This window comes from Malania oleifera, chromosome 2 (genome assembly GCF_029873635.1).
Source record: "Malania oleifera isolate guangnan ecotype guangnan chromosome 2, ASM2987363v1, whole genome shotgun sequence".
Classification (NCBI taxonomy): Eukaryota; Viridiplantae; Streptophyta; class Magnoliopsida; order Santalales; family Ximeniaceae; genus Malania; species Malania oleifera.
The window spans coordinates 141,741,143-141,759,029 of NC_080418.1; the positions used below are offsets into that span (position 1 = coordinate 141,741,143).

At 35.6% G+C, this 17,887-nt stretch overlaps 1 protein-coding gene across 2 annotated transcripts; it reads right to left on the reverse strand.

The window, feature by feature from the left end:
- Positions 1-1,981: 1,981 nt before the first annotated feature.
- Positions 1,982-16,954, reverse strand: LOC131149423 (uncharacterized). 2 transcript variants are annotated; one of them, XM_058099852.1, is made up of 3 exons: positions 16,543-16,954; positions 12,844-12,911; positions 1,982-2,482 (listed from the first exon to the last, which is right to left on the reverse strand). In XM_058099852.1, the coding sequence occupies exons 1-3, from the start codon at positions 16,713-16,715 to the stop codon at positions 2,412-2,414; spliced, it is 312 nt and encodes a 103-aa protein (XP_057955835.1). In that variant the 5' UTR covers positions 16,716-16,954; the 3' UTR covers positions 1,982-2,411. The 2 variants fall into 2 exon arrangements, with proteins under 2 accessions (XP_057955835.1, XP_057955836.1); XM_058099853.1 differs by lacking the exon at positions 1,982-2,482 and adding an exon at positions 10,922-11,199 and having other exon boundaries at positions 16,543-16,947.
- Between the last annotated feature and the right edge of the window lie 933 nt (positions 16,955-17,887).

Below are 17,887 nucleotides of genomic sequence, written 5' to 3' on the forward strand. Positions count from 1 at the left end.
CACTCGAGTCGTAACTATATAATATGCCTTATTGCACCAAGTTTAGGCCCAAATCACCAGAGCAACATCAATATATTTACCATAACGCAGGGCATTTTCCATGAACTCACTGCTAAATAAAGCCATGGATCTATCATGAGATCTCAGAGAGAGAGAGAGAGAGAGAGAGAGAGAGAGAGGGGAATCCATTATTGTAAACTCAACTCTTTATGAAAAAGAGGATAAGATAGAGAATGTGTTTGTTTTGTACACCTCTGCTTTTGCTTTTTCAATAATAATAATTAGAGGGACAGAAGGCTGTCTGTTTTTGTATGCCTTGCTTTTGCTTTCTCATCAATAATAATCAACCAAAAAATCATAGAACTCCGATTTCATTTAGCAAATAGTTCTTCTCCCAAAGCATGCAAATATAAAACAGACATAACACTGACCTTTGTTGACCACCACAGTGACACTCGTGGCATTTTATAGAGAGCTGAAGAGAAAGTAGACATCATGTAGTTGATCAACAATAATTTGAGGTGTATCTGAATTAAAGTTTGGGCCATCCCAAATTATAGGGCCTCTACAGTTTTATTTTTCATTTTCAAATTTTCAATGCACCCTATTTCCCATTCTTTAACATTTGCCTAAACCATATTTCACTTTAAAAATGTGGTATTTTTTCTATAATTGAAAAACTAAAAATAAAAATTGAAACAATTATCCACTAGCGAACGGGTCCTAAAAATGTTTTCCAAGTTGTAACGAAGTAAATGGTGGATCATTTGTTTTCCAATGCTTGAGGACTAATGAATGTGATTTCACCCTAAAGCATGCTTGACCCTCTCATTTACCCAGAAAATATTAGGCATAAGAGGGACATACCATCCCTCTCTTCTTTCCATTTCTTTTTTAATTTAATTTTTTGAGACAAACATTCAATCAACGATGGCAAGGCAATCATTCTTAGAACGAATGCCATAAGAAGCCTAACATTTTCTCGTGTATAACCAAACTTCCAAACCCATCTCCTATTACCTTTTTCCAAAACACACCTGTTACTTCTGTTAATCTCCATCACAATAAACACACATGTTCATGTGTATATCTATGTCTTTGACATGCACACACACATTCATGGTAGCAAAAAGATGGACTGACAACCACCATGCTACTGCACAATATCTTTGCAACAAAAATATTTGAATATAACAAATTGTCTATCAAAAAGAATGAGGATCTTTGATTAGTTCCCAAGGAAAAATATTCTAAAGTTTTTACAACATATTAAAGATGATGCAAGTATTACATTATATTTCTCTATGGCAGGTTCAATTTACACATTTCAATGCTTAAGAAGCAAAAAGGCATTGGAGAGATGCTCGCACAATGGATGAATGGAAATATTACCTTTTGTTTTGGCCAGTACAATAACATCTCTTCATTGATTAAGAAACTAGAACCAAAGATGAGATGCAAGGAAATACAGAAACACATACAAGAAGAGCCCATAGAAAAGCACTTTTTGCTGGATAGCAACAAACTAAGAAACTGATGTCTCAATACTTTAGCCACGCAATATAAGTAACTAAAAAATAGAATGAAAGTTTTGATTTCACCATGCTGCTATTTTGCATTAGTTGTTACAAGCAATTCTGAACCTGACTACCCCTATAAAGCCAAAATGTTACTAATAAGCTTGGGTTAAAATAGCTGTATGCCAAAGGTTCAAAGCATAATTTTTGTTTCCGGAAATAGGACATAAAATATGACACACATGAACCAGAATTCAGTGACAACAACCTTGCAGGATTTACAACGGCAACTTAATAGCATATTACTCAATACTAAATGGTCGCTAAAAAAATTTAAATCAACAATTGAATTTTACAATACAAACTTTTCCAACTTAGTTAGCTACATTGAACCTGATCTACACTTGTCAGGACAAAGTTCTCAAAGAACTGTTGTGAACATGTAAGCATGGCACTACATTACCAATATCTAAAAACATTACTTTTCACAATAGGTTGGTAAGTACACATGAATACATGATAAATCCAACCAGAAGATAATCAATACAGCTTTGCAAGATGGGGAACAATATTGAAAATGAAATTACTCATTCCAGTTATAACATCTTAACTCCAGATTAAGTTGCTCATGAGGGACCAACATAGATCACCGACGATCCCATTTGATTTGGGAGCAAGCCTTCATGGTTTTAGATATCCTTATGCAAAATAAACAGGCAAAATGTGTGCTTGAGTTTTGTTCCATGACCATAGGCAGAGCAGGGGAGGGAAACAAAGGTCGGTCACATATATAAATACAATCAAACAAACAATGAAGGAGACTCATGCAGGGTTGGGAAAAATTCGCTGTATGAATGTATCCGAGCTACACACAAATTTAATCTACTTACAGCATTAAAATAAAAAGGATAATAGCAAAGCTTCATCTTGGCACCACCAATCAAAATAGCCAGTCTGATTCGATGCTGGCATGTTCCAAAGAAAACATCAAAGTCAGGAAGCAGAGGAGGCCTTAATGTTAACAGCTTCTTCTTGACTCTTAAATAAATAGTGCACAGATTATGCTTAGAATGACCTAACAGGATAGCCTGTGTGGGGCAGGTTCAAAGTAATAATGATTTTTTAGTGTAATAATACTTCTAACAGGCAATAATTTCATTAGGATGTGATCATTTTTTAAAATTAGCTTTAAAGAAAAGTTTTGACAACCAACTTCTGCCCTAAAGTTATTTTATATTTGAAACCAATAACTATTGTCATTTACTAACCAAAAAATCATTGGAGGCTGACCTAAGAATAATTTTACACCAAGAAATAACTTTCGTTAAAACTTGTTAAAAATAGGCTCTAGATGGGGGGAAAAGACAGGATTTTACCTTCTTCCCAATCTGCATTAAGAACCAAACCAATGTGAATCTATTAGGTTTCCAATGCAAAAGGCTGTCTTTTTAATTGTTTTGTTTAATTTTTTTACAATAAAATATGTATTGACTAATTTTATTTTCTGGCAAATGAGTTGCCACATACCTTAAAAAGTACACAAATAGGCACCAAGTAGTTGCTCAATAAGGCTGTGAAACACTGATAAATGAACAAAATATCCCATCCAGTGTCACACTCTTAAGAATTAAAACTCAGGCAGGTTGGCTTGAATTGAAGGCTGATGCAATTGCAAGGGCAGTAAGGGTTGAAGATGTTATCCAACACAACCCAACCTTGGGTCTGAATAGGTTAGGAAATGATGAGACGACTCACTTTGGCTGAGTAAATAAATATTTATCCATACACACACACACATGCATGTATGTATCTAATATATGTATGCATGTAAGCATGCGTGTATGTTTTTTAACGACTCCTATATATCATGTCCTTCTTAATGCCTTGCATGCATTATCAATAGATAAAGACATCAAAAGTGAATCATGAGTCAGGATCATAGAGAGCATACTGCAAGCAGGAACTAGAATATTAAAATGGATTCAGAAGCATCAAACCTGATGTGGGCAAAGAAGCCAAAAATTATTTGGATTGGACTGACCTTTTGGGGGCTGAATACGAAGAATTGAGCACAGAGAATGTTGGCTCCTAAACCCAATATACTTAGATTTAATTAATAAGGGTTATGTTTATGTGGGGGATTTTATTTTAAATAGTGAGAGGAGGTTTGATTTAATTAGCAAGGTGATTGGTTTTAATTTAAGTTTCTCTTTTATAAAGGAAGAAAATTTTAGTTAGAAGAAAGAAAAATAAAAACAAAAGGCAAGAAGTCCACCAAGACCAAAAAGGAGCTGAGGGGAAAAAAAAAAGAGAGAAAACATTAAAAAAAATCCCAATGAAAAAATCAAAGCCTTTTCCATAACAAAGAAAAATTACCCTTTCCGATAACATGTGGAAAGGGAGGAAATCATCCCCGGAAATCCTAGCATTTCTTTCCACCCAAATGGTAGCAAATAACGGGTGATCCAACCAAATCATCCAGTCCTTCCTCCACTTAAAACCCCAATGCTTCAAAAGAAACAACCCTCCACAATGGTAAAAAGTGAACTCTGCATCCTCGAAGCAGTAAGGCAAGGCAAAAAAATCATAGACAGTGGTCTCATTATTTTGCTTACACATAACACAAATATCAGGAGAAAAGGCCCTATTAGGCCTCCCGATCTGCAAATAGTGATTAGTATTCATCCTATTGAGAGCCAAATACCAAGCAAAAACTTCTACTTTTAAATGAATCTTAACCTTTCAGATAAACTTCTGTAAAGGAAATCAAAGTTCAGATGGATACACAGAAAAAGAAACATCACACGAATCACAAACTGTACTCAAAAAACTAAACTCATCCACTTCTCTATCATCAAGATGATGAACTAAATAGAACACTCCCAAACAAACAAACTTAGAAATAGGAGCGGATGGAGAGTAGAGAGATGAAAAAGATATGGGAAAGCAATCAGAGCATCACAAAGCGGGGCATGCCATCATGACAAGCACTCCCCAGAAAAAAAATTTCGAAATCAACCCCAAAGTTATAGCAGGTCAAATAAATGAATAAGAAATTTAAGAGAGGAATTTCCTAGCATGAGTATTATCTCATCCAACCTAATATCCCCATCCTTTTTGCTAGAGCCCATTGTTGCTTTTTTTGGTGTTAGTGGCATGTGTTAAGCAAAAAGGTATTGATGGGGTGGGGGATAAGGGTTTGGTGAAAGGTTTGGAAGCTGTGATGGAGAGGGTGGTTGTTTCTAACCTTCAATTGCTGAAGATACCAAGTTTTTTTTCTGGGGTTCTCACAATAATATTTTGAGTCGCCTTCACATTTTTTAGCAGGTTTCAGGCTTAAAGTTAATTTGAGAGAGTGGTATTGCTGCTATTAATTTGAGCACTGGTTGAGTTAGGGAGTTGGTTTCGTTTGTGGATTGTGATATTTTATGTTGGCCGATAGGGGTCCCTCTGGGTGGTAATCCTAGGTCAGGTAACTCTTGAGATTTGATAGTGGAGAGGATGTCCAAGCGTTTAGATTACTGGAAAAGTGCATTATTTTCTTTAAAGGGTCACATTACTCACATCAAATCTTTTTCTTGCTAGTAGTATCCCTTTGTATAATTTGTCTATTTTCAGGATTCCCATGGGGATTGCTAGTAAGCTTAAGAAAATTATGAGAGATTTCCTTTAGTGTGGGGTTGGGGGTAAAATGGACCCATTTGGTTAGTTGGGATTTCCTACATAGATTAAAAATGGAGGCTGGTGTGGGTCTTGGAAATTAGTGTCTAGAAGCACTACTATATTGGCTAAATTGCTTTGGCAATTCCCTTAGATACACAAGCCAATTCTATTATATATTCTCAATTGGCCTTTCACGTGATATTACCCTCTTGCTAAGTGGGATATATGGACAACCTAAGGAAAGAAGCCCTTAAACAACTAAGGGAAAGACACAATACCAAATATCACAAGATGTTCTCTCATCTGCTTCAAATATACCAAACTGAAACTTGCGACTGGGTATACAAACCCTTCAATTCGTTTGAGTGTCTCGTGATCCCTAATTTCATCTATATGTCCACCCCTAATAAAATCAATGTCTATATCAAAGTTGGCAATCAACCATCATGGATTGAAAAAATCATTAAAAGTAAGTTTGGAACTGAATGTGAACAGCTGGGATACTGAGTTGGGATCTTGATGTTCTTTAGAAAGTTTGTGGAGATCTCTCTCTCTTAGATTTATCCCCCTCTTCATGCCTCATACTAAATATGTGCCCGATGAGGGTTCTCGTATTCATTTTTGAAAACATATCTGGTTGGGGATTGTTGCTGTCGTCTTTTTGAGTCCAATCCCTAGTTTTAATATTGGCAAACCACAAGTTACTTATGTGTGCATTCAGTGCTTGAGCTGGCTTAACATTTTAGCGCACACATAAGGAAGTGACATGGAAGCTAGAAGGAACGTAAAGCTCACATTGGCTGGTGAATTCCATGAAGTCAGAAGAGCAAGGAAAAGAAGAAGACATATTTATTTTAATTGTAATGCATTTTGTTTTGTATTTGGTTTGTATTAATGCATAGCATGCATGGTATGAATGAAAGCTCAGTGATGACCGTAGATGGACCGTATGGAAATCAAAAGACCATAGAAAATTCGGGCGACCGACGCCAGGTTTTTTAGGCTAAATTAAAAAGCCTAGACCTTAGATCGACCCTAGGTCCCGACACATCCACTTTGATAAATCTCCTCAATCTTACAAATCATAATGATTCAATCAGGGGTAAAAATATGACTTAGGCTTTAAAATTGAAAGGGCTTCGGGCGACCGAATTTGTGCGTTCAAAACGCCTTGGTTGACCAAATTTGAGAAAAGTCAAAATGTTGACTGAAGGTCGGGCGACCAAATCGAAATGAACTGAGTGTTCTCGGTCGACCGAACATTTAATCCTTACTTTTTCACCTTCCCCGAGCGCCCGAACTTCACGTTCATTTTCACCTCGGGCGACCGAAAGTTGAAGTTCGACAGACCGAACTTAGGATCAAGCGACCGAACATCGAGCAGTTTGGAAATCGCCTTAGACTTAGCCACCCGAAGCTTTGACCAGGCACTCGAACATCAAAAAATGCATTCTTCTTCATGTGTCTATTTGGGCGACCAAACCTAAGGTCTGGGCGACTGAATCTCTCGGGGTGCCTTATTTTAACCGCAGTAATTAGGGTAATTTTTTCATTAAACATTTCTAAAAATCCCTAATATGTCCCTAACGGTAAGATTTTCTAAGGAGTCTATATATACCCCCTCCATTACTCATTTTTAACAATTAGATTAGTGAGGAAAATTCTCCCAAAATTTTTAATCTTCAAAAGTTTTATTGTACATACTCTCTTATACTCTTTATTTGAAAATCATTTTGAAGAGAGAGTTTGATTAATTCCTTTACTTCTTTCACTTGCAAGTTCTTTGCATTTGAAGGTTGTTGAATAGGAACATTTATTTTTGGGCATTCGGTTTTGTAAAGCATTATATTCTCACTTGTGTTTATTTGTTGAAAACCTTTTTGCAAATGAGCTTATAAGTTTCTCCACATAATTCCTTGGTAAATAATCTTTGGAGAAACACTTTCTGATTTGGAAACCTCTTGCACATAGATTTCAAAAGCTCGTATTTTTGTTTGTGCAATATCATTTGAAAAGCATAAACCCTAAGTTCTCCTGTAATTTTTTTGAAAAACATTTTTGGAGAAATAGCTATTAAGGGTTTAAATCTTTGAGGTACTTATCATTTACATCTCACTCAAAGATTGAGAAAGTTATTTTTTGTGAAAATCTCACTTGAGCTTACTTCATATCATATGTGAGTGTATTAGTTGATTGTACGTAGTGAAACATATCTGCTTGTATTAGAAGTAATCTGGTTGTACAAAATATTTAATTTGAATATTGGTTGTATTCCCGACGTATGATCGAAAGAGGGAGACTAGCCCTGCGAATAGTCCCGGACTTGCTCAGACCCGGTTATGAGAGCACCGGACTGGTTCAAACCCGGTTAAGAGAACTAGGTGCACTATCCTGGTAAGGTGTTGTAAACGGTGTCGCTCCACCCACAAGTGAGTAACCATAGTGGAATCCTCTTACTTGTTAGCTTAAGGCGGGGGCGTAGGCAATATTAGCCGAACCCCGATAACATATTTGGTGTCAATTTTATTTTCTGCAATTTACTTTCTACACCTGTATGTTAATATTTATTACTTTGAATGTTTGATATACCGAGATTGCTTTAATTGCTTACGTATCCGCCCAATAGTTTATTTGTTTTACTATTGTGAATGATTGGGAAATACTTAGACAAACCCTAGGTTTTGCATTACTACTGCTGGTTAAATTGAACCTAGGAGAGAAATTTTAAAATACCCAATTCACCCCCCCTCTTGGGAATACACCAATTCCAACAGTTGCATTGTCAAATTCTTTTTCCTTATCTTTATTGTTTGAGTTTAGGGCAGAATTGTGTTATTTCTTCTCTTATTGCTAATTCAGATGGTCCTCTTCCTTCTTGAGATTTTCACTTTTGAAGGTCTCTCAAGATAGGGAGTTGGATGAGCTTTCTTTGTTGATAATGTTGAATTGTTCTAGGTCCTTTGGGTTCTTTGGGGGTTTATTCTTGTAAATCCTTTTACGAATTTTTGAAATGTTCTAACTTTTCTTTTCTGCTCTGGAAGGCCAAAAATTCCCCCAAAAGTTAAGGCTTTTATTTGGTTGGTTGTACTTAATAGAGTCCACACCAATAACTTGTTGCAGAGTAGGGAACCTTTGAAGGCACTTTTTCCATATTCATGCATTCTTTGCTATAACAATTCATAAACAATGTTCCATTTGTTTTTGCACTGTGATTTTGCCTAGAAAGTGTGGAATAAGCTATTTGGATTATTGGGAGAAAGTTGGGTTTGTCTGGATGCGGTGGAGAAGTTTTTGGCAATTTCCTTTTCCAATTTTGGTAGGAAAAAGGATTTCGTGGCATTATGGAGATGCACTTGCTTTGCAGTGATCTGGGGTTTATGGTTGGAACATAATGCATTTATTTCTCAGGGAAGAAGCTGGATTGTTGTTATGGGAAAAGATCCATTACCTGGCTTCACTATGGTGTGCTGGTTCTGGGTGCCTTGAAAGAGTGAGCTTCTTAGATATCAATGAGATCGGCCTTATTTGTAATTGGTGTTTCCTGGTTTCCTTTACTGTCTTTATATTTCTCTTTTCTTTCCATTATGTTCGGGAGGATGTGTTGTTCTCCTTTTTGCACATTCCTAATCCTTTGATGAAATCTTCTTCTTTTGCAGTAAAAAAAATAAAAAATAAAAGGACAAAAGACACTCACCTCCCCTAAGGTTTTCCAAAAAGACAAGGAGCTCCCTTGAGGTTTTTAAAATCCCACGGACCTCCCCTCAAGTTTGAATTTATGGACACTCATACCCCCTCATGTATACTTTTTATTTGTATTCAAATGGAAGTTAAAAAAATAATTTTTTTCAATTATGCCCTCAATCAAGAGCTGCTAGATTTCTACAAGTTCTGTGACTGAAATTTTTGTTTTTTCATTTTTGACCTTATTTACATAATACCTTTAAAAATATATTTTTTTTTCAATTATGCCCTCAATCAAGACCTGCTAACTTCCTACACATAATGTGATTGAAACATTTTTTCACTTTTTGTCCTTATTTACATAATGTTTTAAAAATATTTTTTTTCCTATTTTAAGCTTAATTATATGTTACCAGCATGGTACAATTTGCCTTTGAAAATATTTTTCCCTTTTTGCCCTTAATTACATACTACAACATGATACATTTGCCTTTCATTTTTCCCCTTCTTTACCTTTATTAAGCCCATTTCACATTGCCCACCTTCAAAGAAAAAGGGATATCTGTATCAAATGGAAATCAACTTCCAATTTTACATCCATATCTAATTGAAACAAAAATATAAATTTTTAGCTTTCATTGCTACAATAATTATGTAACTTTGAATTACTTGCAAACTCATTTGTTTGACAATATTCTAAAACAGGTAATGATAATTATACTTTAGTTTGTTTTAGTTACTATGTATTTTTTATATTCTTCAAATTTTTAGACTATGCCATGGGTCAATTCTAAGTTCTTACTTGCTCTTTTTGCTAAAAAGGTGAGTTCTGGATTGATACTACGCGTGCAATAACGAGAGCATATCGTAAAAAAGTATATTTTTAGATATGAATCTAACTGCCAAAAATTTATTATTTTTGTTTCAATTAGATGTGGATGTATAATTGAAGACTGATTTCCATTTGATAGATTATGCATTTTTGTTTTGATGGTAGACAACGTGAAATGGACTTAAATAAGAGTAAAGAAAGGAAAAAAATTCAAAGGCAATTGAAACCATATTGTAGTATGTAATTAAGGGAAAAAAGGGAAAAAATATTTTCAAAGACAAATTGTACTATACTAGCCGCATATAATTAAGGGAAAATAAAAAAATTTATTTTTAAAGGAACTATGCACATAAGGGCAAGAAGGGGGGGAAATTTCAACCACATCATGTGTAGAAAGCTCGCAACTCCTGATTAAGGGCTTAATTGAAAAAATATATTTTTAAAAAAATTATTTTTAAAGGCATTATGTAAATAAGGGGAAAAAGGGAAAAAAAAATCTTTTCAGCTACATCACATGTAGAAAGTTAGTAAGCTCCTGATTAAAGGCATGATTGAAAAAAATTATTTTTAAAGGCATTATGTAAATAAGGGTAAAAAGTGAAAAAATAAAAATCTGCTACATCATGTATAGGAAGCTAACAGCACCTGATTGAGAGCATAATTATGGAAAAAAAAATTTATTTTGTTAACTTCCGTTTGAATACTAACAGAAAGTTGACATGAGGAGGTATGAGTGTCCATGGATTCAAACTTGAGAGGAGGTTTGTGGGATTTTAAACACCTCAAGGGAGATCCTTGTCTTTTTGGCAAACCACAGGGGAGGTGAGTGTCTTTTGCCCAATAAAAAAAGAAAGAAAATATCTCATCCTCTTTTCAATCCTCCTAAAACACTCACAAGAATCCTAAATAACGAAAAAAAAGAATTCTAGAAAGGCAAGTTGAAACAAGAGTAATGCAATCCACTAAAGAAAAATAATGCTTTTCCACCCATCTAGCCCCTCAATAACTCTCTCTAGGTCCCATAAGGCTCAAACAAGGGTTACCGCACAAGGGCACGTGTAAATAAGTCAAAGGCAACTCCCAAACATTGCCACCTCCTAAGAAACATAAGGAGAAACATTTTGAGAACTCAAACCCACACTGCCCAAGCTAGACTTAAACAAATTAACTTTAAGACTAAAAACAAGCTCAAAAACCTGCAATGCAGTCAAAGAACTCTTACCCTACATTTGGGAATTGGGCTCATGGGTTTCGGGTCCTAGATATGGATTTATGTGGGTTTGGACAAAACATGGTATAAAATTTTATTGAATTTATTACAAATCCACACAAATCCAAATCCAAGGCAAAACCCTTGCTCCTAAACACTACCTTAAAGTCTTCCAAATCATCCTTCAAAACAGAATAGTGTCATCAGCAAACTATAAATGTTAAATGGCAACCTCTTTGCTTCCAAAACCAGGCCCTCCTACAGAATATAAGTCCTCCCTCTTAGCCAACGCCCTCCTAAAAACATATACAACTTAAGTAAGCAAAAAGAAATACAAATGACCACCCTGATACAAGTCTTTAGAAGCTACAACACAAGCTCTAGGCTAATCCAGCAAAACCCCAAGCTTTTAGGCCAATCCATTAACAGTAACTGAACAAGGAGAAAGAAAACACATGATAATCCGCTTCCTCCACCTAGAACCAAGCCTTTCTTATCCAAGGCCCTGTCCAAAAAACTATGCCCTCACAAAGTAAATGCAATACCCTGCACTAGGCTATGCTGACACACCATGTTACCACTCGCATGGTGGGTTTTTTTTTTGTTGGGGCGGGGAGGAGGGGTGGGGTGGGAGGTCGTCAGCATATAACAAGAGAAAAACCTTTGTACCTTAAACTTCTCTTATAAAAAGGTTATTGAAAGTGGTTGTTTAGGTTGGTAATTTGTAATTGAATTGTGATAACTGTGCTTTCCCCTTGCAATCTGCATCCATCTCTCCACCCTCTCCCCTCTCTTGTTCAAAAGAATTGAAACACATCAAAATGTTACCAGCAGTAGCAGAGTAAAAAGTAGGTGCATTTGATAGAAATATGCAAAAGTGTCCCCCCTAAAAAGATTATTCGTGTTACCAGCAGTAGCAGAGTAAAAAGTAGGTGCATTTGATAGAAATATGCAAAAGTGTCCCCCCTAAAAAGATTATTCCAAAATAAATGGACAATAGTTAGGATAGGTGAACAAAAGGAAAGCAAAAGCAAGATTACTGGATGCCTTAGGAAACTGCAGTCCATGCAAGGGGACAAGGAACCCCAACCTATCCTTTTGGTAGAGCTGGAACTGCCTGCCCAGATGCACTAGGCATACCTTAAGACAAATCCCCTGGAGAAGGCCCAGTGAGGAACAGGAAGAAAATTGAACCCAGTATATTCCACTTCATGAAGCTTAAGTGCTGAGTTCAGAATCAATGAACAATCCATTGGGTTTAATGAGAAATGTGTTTTCCCGTAATTATTTCTCATAACACTTTTCTTTTCTTCTTATTAGAAGTAAGGCACTAAAACCACATTCAGCAGCAGCTGCAAGAAAGCCTATTCTAGTCACACTTTCCAACTACAAAAATAGGGGAAAACAGAAGGATTTTTCTTGTAGCTTGTGCAAAATAATATATGCGATGGAGAACATATTCAAGCTTGCTGACTCTGGCAGTGGAGAATACGCAATGAAATATTGAAATTACTTGTGCTTGTATACTTGCTTAGAATAAACTTAGGCATGTGGGAGGTGGATTAAAACTTGACTTTCTTTTTCAGCTGGAAAATTTACTCTAAAGAAAAAGATTTGGAAGGGTGATGAAAGAATTTTCAGAAGAAAGTCAACATGATTGCCGTATGCAAAATAGTATACTGTGTAAGGAAATGTCTAGAAAAATTAAACAAAGAAACAAACAATCAAAGGTGAAATATTGATACTGCTCAAAGCGCTTGGACAAATTGAATTGGCCATAATTAATCAGAAGTGAATAATATTTACAACAAAAACGAATTGAGATCATGCAATTATGCCTATATAATAAGTTATTTCAAAATTCAGAAGAGAATGCAGAATATAGAGCAATTATGAGATCATTCAACCCAATGATCAGGCATGCTTGAACAGTTTCATACCAAGCCAATGGAAATATACAGCCACCAAAAGGATTGGAAGAGTCAAGGGCACCAAGAAGCAGTAATACCTATCATAGAAGAGGAAGCCACATCAAAAATCAAGAATGAACATAAACAAACTTCTAAACTTTTCAATGCAAATCTCAGAAATCCAGCAAATCAGAAGAGAAGAAAAGTTCCATGCCTAGTGAGCCAGAGCAAAGAGATTATATAGCAGGAGAAATATAAAATGCAGAACCTATATATATATATATATATATCTCTGTGTGTGTGTGTGTGTGTGTGTAGGTACAGTCACAATGGAGATCTTATTCAGTTCCTTGTACAACCAACATATCTTGTATTTGCTTGGCCTAAGCAATGTTCAATAAACAAAGTAAGAAAACCACCAGCCCCCCAAGCAAGCTAGATCACAATTTAATAACAAGTGACTGCTACAGAATCTCACAACCCTCTAGCAACTTCTCTCCTCCCCCTCTTTCTCTCCCTAATGTCCATTAATAAAAAAGAAAAAGCCCATAAAACAAAGATGAATTATATATTTGTCGGACAATTGGGTAAATTGGAAGACCTAATGACAATGACAGGTCTCTCCCTTTATTTATAATATATTCCAAGTACATTACGATGACACTTACTAACTCATGCACTCACTCATGCTTACTAAAACAGCAATAACATAACTTCAGTAACTGGTAACACTCCCCCAGGAGCAATAACACATGGCAGTAATGCTAAATAACAACAGCAACGATGCTCCTAGCTTGTTAAAAAAATCAATTTAACCCGAGCATCACCAAGGGTTTAGTGAATCAATCAGCAAGCTGGAATTCAAACTTTACATGAGTTGTTGTAATGAGCTTCTGCACAAAGTGACAATCAACTTCAATGTGTTTCATCTGCTCATGGAAGACTCGGTTGGAGGCAATATGAATTGTTTGAATATCACAAATTGACTCCATAAGCTGAGAATGTGGAAAACCAAGTTCTTCTAAGTTCTAACATATTCTTCAGCCAAATAAGCGCACATGTGGCATAGGCCATGGCCTAAATGCCTGATATTCTGACCCAGCATTTGATTGGGCCACCATAATCTATTTCTTACTTTTTGAAGATAACAAGTTACCACCAACAAAAAAACAAAATCCTCTATTGTGGATCTTATGCTCGAAAAGTGACCCATCCCAACATGCATCTATACACCCTACCCAATCCTAATATAAGAAACTTCTTCCAAATGAACCTTTAAGGTATCTCAAGATACAAATGACTGTATCCCAATGACTTGTTCTTCGAGAATCAATAAAGTAGCTTACCAAACTTGTTAAAAAGATATATAGGGTTGAGTGACCGTGAGTTAGTTCAACTTTCCAACAAGTCAGAGTATCTTCTAGGGTCCACTAACAAATTGCCCACATTTGGCACTAACTTGTTGCTAAGATACATGGGTATCGACACATTAGGATCCCAAGAACCTGGTCTCATATAAAAGGTACATAACATACTTCCTCTGTGACAGAACAATCCTCATACAAGATCTAGAAACTTCGATTCCCAATAAGTATTTTAATAGCACTAAATCCTTGGTCTAAAATTTAGTATGTAAAAAATGCTTCAGGAGCTAGATACCTCAATGATCATCACTAGACACCAGTGATCACAATGTTATACACATACACAATGATAATCACAATATCATCACATATACAATGAGGAAATCCTACCAAAAAACTGTACATAGTGATCTGCGACACACCGATGACCAACCTCAAGTACAACAGCATTGAGTCAACCAATCCATGCTCTGGGGGTCACCTTCAAATTGTACTAGTATTTCTCCAGACAACACACTAATCGTGACTCCCCTTGAGCAACAAGTCGTTGTTCAATATAGACCTCTCCTGAACATTACCATATAGGAAGGCATTCTTCACATTTATGTGTGCAAGGGCCAATGACATGTGGGGGCTAAGGAGGAACAAATGAATTAGGCAAGTCCGACGATAGGAGAGAATGTGTCAAAATAATCCAAACCTTACACCTAAGTGTATCCCTTAGCAACAAGGTGGGCCTTCGAACACACCATAGACCATTTGGATTTATTTTCGCAATATACACCCAATAAATAACCAGAGAATTATCTGGAGGACGAGGAGTTCCTAAGTATCATTATCATATAAAGCACACATCTGTTCAACCATTGCAGTCGTCCAACCATAATGTGGAAGGGCTTCAAAAATAAATTTTGAAAGAGCAATAGATGACAAAGTATTAATAAAACAATAATATGAGGGTGACAAGAAACCATAGCAAACAAAATTCGAGATTGGATGTTAGGTACAAGTGCTTTTTCCTTTCTAAAAAAAAAATAAGAAGATCAACATTCGTGAAATAGGATCATAGATGAGGAGCTAGAGGCATAGAAGTATAAGCTAAAAGAGGCTATCTTCATAAGTCGTCACTGTATGTTCACCTACAAATTAGAATGATCCAAGCAATGAGAAGTACACAAATTTGATGAAAATGAAGGAGGACTAGGCAAAGATAATAGGTTTGAGTCTGAACGACTAGGCAGAGGAAGAGACTCATCAAAGTCAGCTGGACTTAAGGTATCAGAACAGCATGGTGTATACTAAGGTAACATCAACAATCAATGTAAACTAGGGTTATAATATCTATACCCCTTTTGATTACAAGAGTAGCCACATAAACACTATTTCACACTCCAATAAACTCAATAAACATTGAAAAGCAGCTTCAGACAGTGCCAAACAATCGTTCTCGAAGTGCCGTGCATTAGCAACAAAAAAGGTGAGACCTTTGAACAAAAAACCATCACCACCAACTACACAAGATGGCTGGAGGATTTTTAGGATCTAATCAGGCCAAAAACATGCCTGTATGAAGCTGCTAGTGTAGTCAATCCTGCTTGCCTTCATCTAGCACATGAGGGCATGTGAGAGCAACTCCAACAATGGGATTTTAGTGGTGGGCAAATGTCCGTGGGAGGCTATGGTGTTGGTTTTGCACAATCTAAAGAGGATTTTAGGTTACGTTTAGTTTGCAGAATGTCTATTCCTAGGAATAGATTAGTTTTAATAGGTTAGTTACAATTAGTTATATAAAAAATTATATTATTACTATAAAGCAAATAATAATATAAACCATTTTATGAATCCATAATAAGGAAAAGATAAGGAATAACTATTTCCAAATTTTATCATAGGGATGTCTATTCCTTTCGTATTACATGTTGAATGAAAAAATTAGGAATTTATAAGGAATAACTATTCACTTGATTCTCAAAATTTAAACTATATACCATCTTATTCCAATGAATGGCTATTCCACAGAACCAAATTGAGCCGGGGTTTAGGCCATAGAACTATGCTCTAACACCATGTTGAAGAACTGGGCAAATTGCAACACCCAGTATATAGGTATCTCCCTCCATTTATAATATATGCGAATTACATAACAATAACCATACTACCCTCACTAACTCACGCTTACTAACACAATAATAACACATAATATTAAATAATATGGCGACTAACAACAAACAAGATAATGCAAGTCAATTTATCTGATAAAACCAGCTTAATCAATATCCTTATACAGTGATAAGAGAGTACCAAAGGAAAATAAAACAATCAACATTTGTTCAGAGATAATCAGTAGCTGCGCAAGCGTTGATACCTGTCATTCTGTACGGCAGACATAATGGCATTACTGGATGGGGGAAGAAGCTTGGATACAATTGCAGTGAAGAAAAACCCCAGGAAGAAAAATAGGCCAAGCAAGAGGAAAATCCAACCCCAGAAATCATTATCTCTGGAGGCAATGAACCGATATGAAGCTGAGGTGCGCATTGCATCACTCTGGCTTGCTAAATTTGTTCAAAGATGGACAATTGCTGCATTCCCCATTTCTCCTACATCAGTAGGTAGTCCCCCAAACAGACGTGCGCAGGTAACCGATTGAATCTTCCTCTCCGAGCGCAGGGAATCCACCGATTGAAAGGAGAGAAACCGAATTGAGATATTAAGGACAGGTGCCCCTCGATCCTCACGAGAGTCGAGACAGAGAGAGAGAGAGGTGGGAGCCAGGAGGAGTTCTTGCCAATCAGGCTGAAATATAAAGAAATCGCGTTTTCCATACACGCTTTCGGAAAGTGAAAATGTGCAGAGGGAGACTTGAGACGTGTTTGGATGGACCATTTCATGCATTTTCAACATATAATAATTTTCCCAAACAAATAAATATATATATATATATATTTCTATAATCCACCCATATATCCAATTATTTTGTTGAGTTTTTTTTTAAGTATATATAATTAAATATAGAGAGATTGCATAATTTTGGGTGCAGTTTCCATTTATTTAGAATTTATCATTTGCTGATCTTAAAATGTTAGGTTAGTACTTAAAGTTCACATAATTAATAGTTATGTTTTGATGTGAATATTAATAACAAATTATAAATGTGGATATTAAAATGTTAACATAAAATCTCATAATTAATAAAATATGTCGATTTGCAAATATATATTTTTTAACGTTTTGAAACATTTCAAACTTTAATTTGCTCGTATTATTATGTGCATCTAAGTTACCGTGTTGCTTTTGTTGCAACATTGAAAGAGCATAAAAAATAGAAATTTGAACAATCTCGATGAAGATTCTCTTTTATTCATTGCTCCTGAAGAGTTAAAATAATTATTGTGAAACAAATATTCTCATGTTATGTTTGGGAATGTAGATTTTGAACTTAAATTTAGATTTGACTAGATTTAAATAAATTTTAATATAATTAATATATTACATCTTATCCAAACACAATACAAATTCAAATTTAACGTCTCTACAAACTTATAGTCAAGGTCTTTTATCACTAAAAAACTACAATAATGTCTGCATTTTTATAATGAAATTTATTCAGAACCATAAAAAAAAATGAATATAATGTTAAAAATAGTTACCCCAGAAGTACTCCTTCATGACATTTTATAAATTGTTAGAAATAGAATCCAAATGAGACA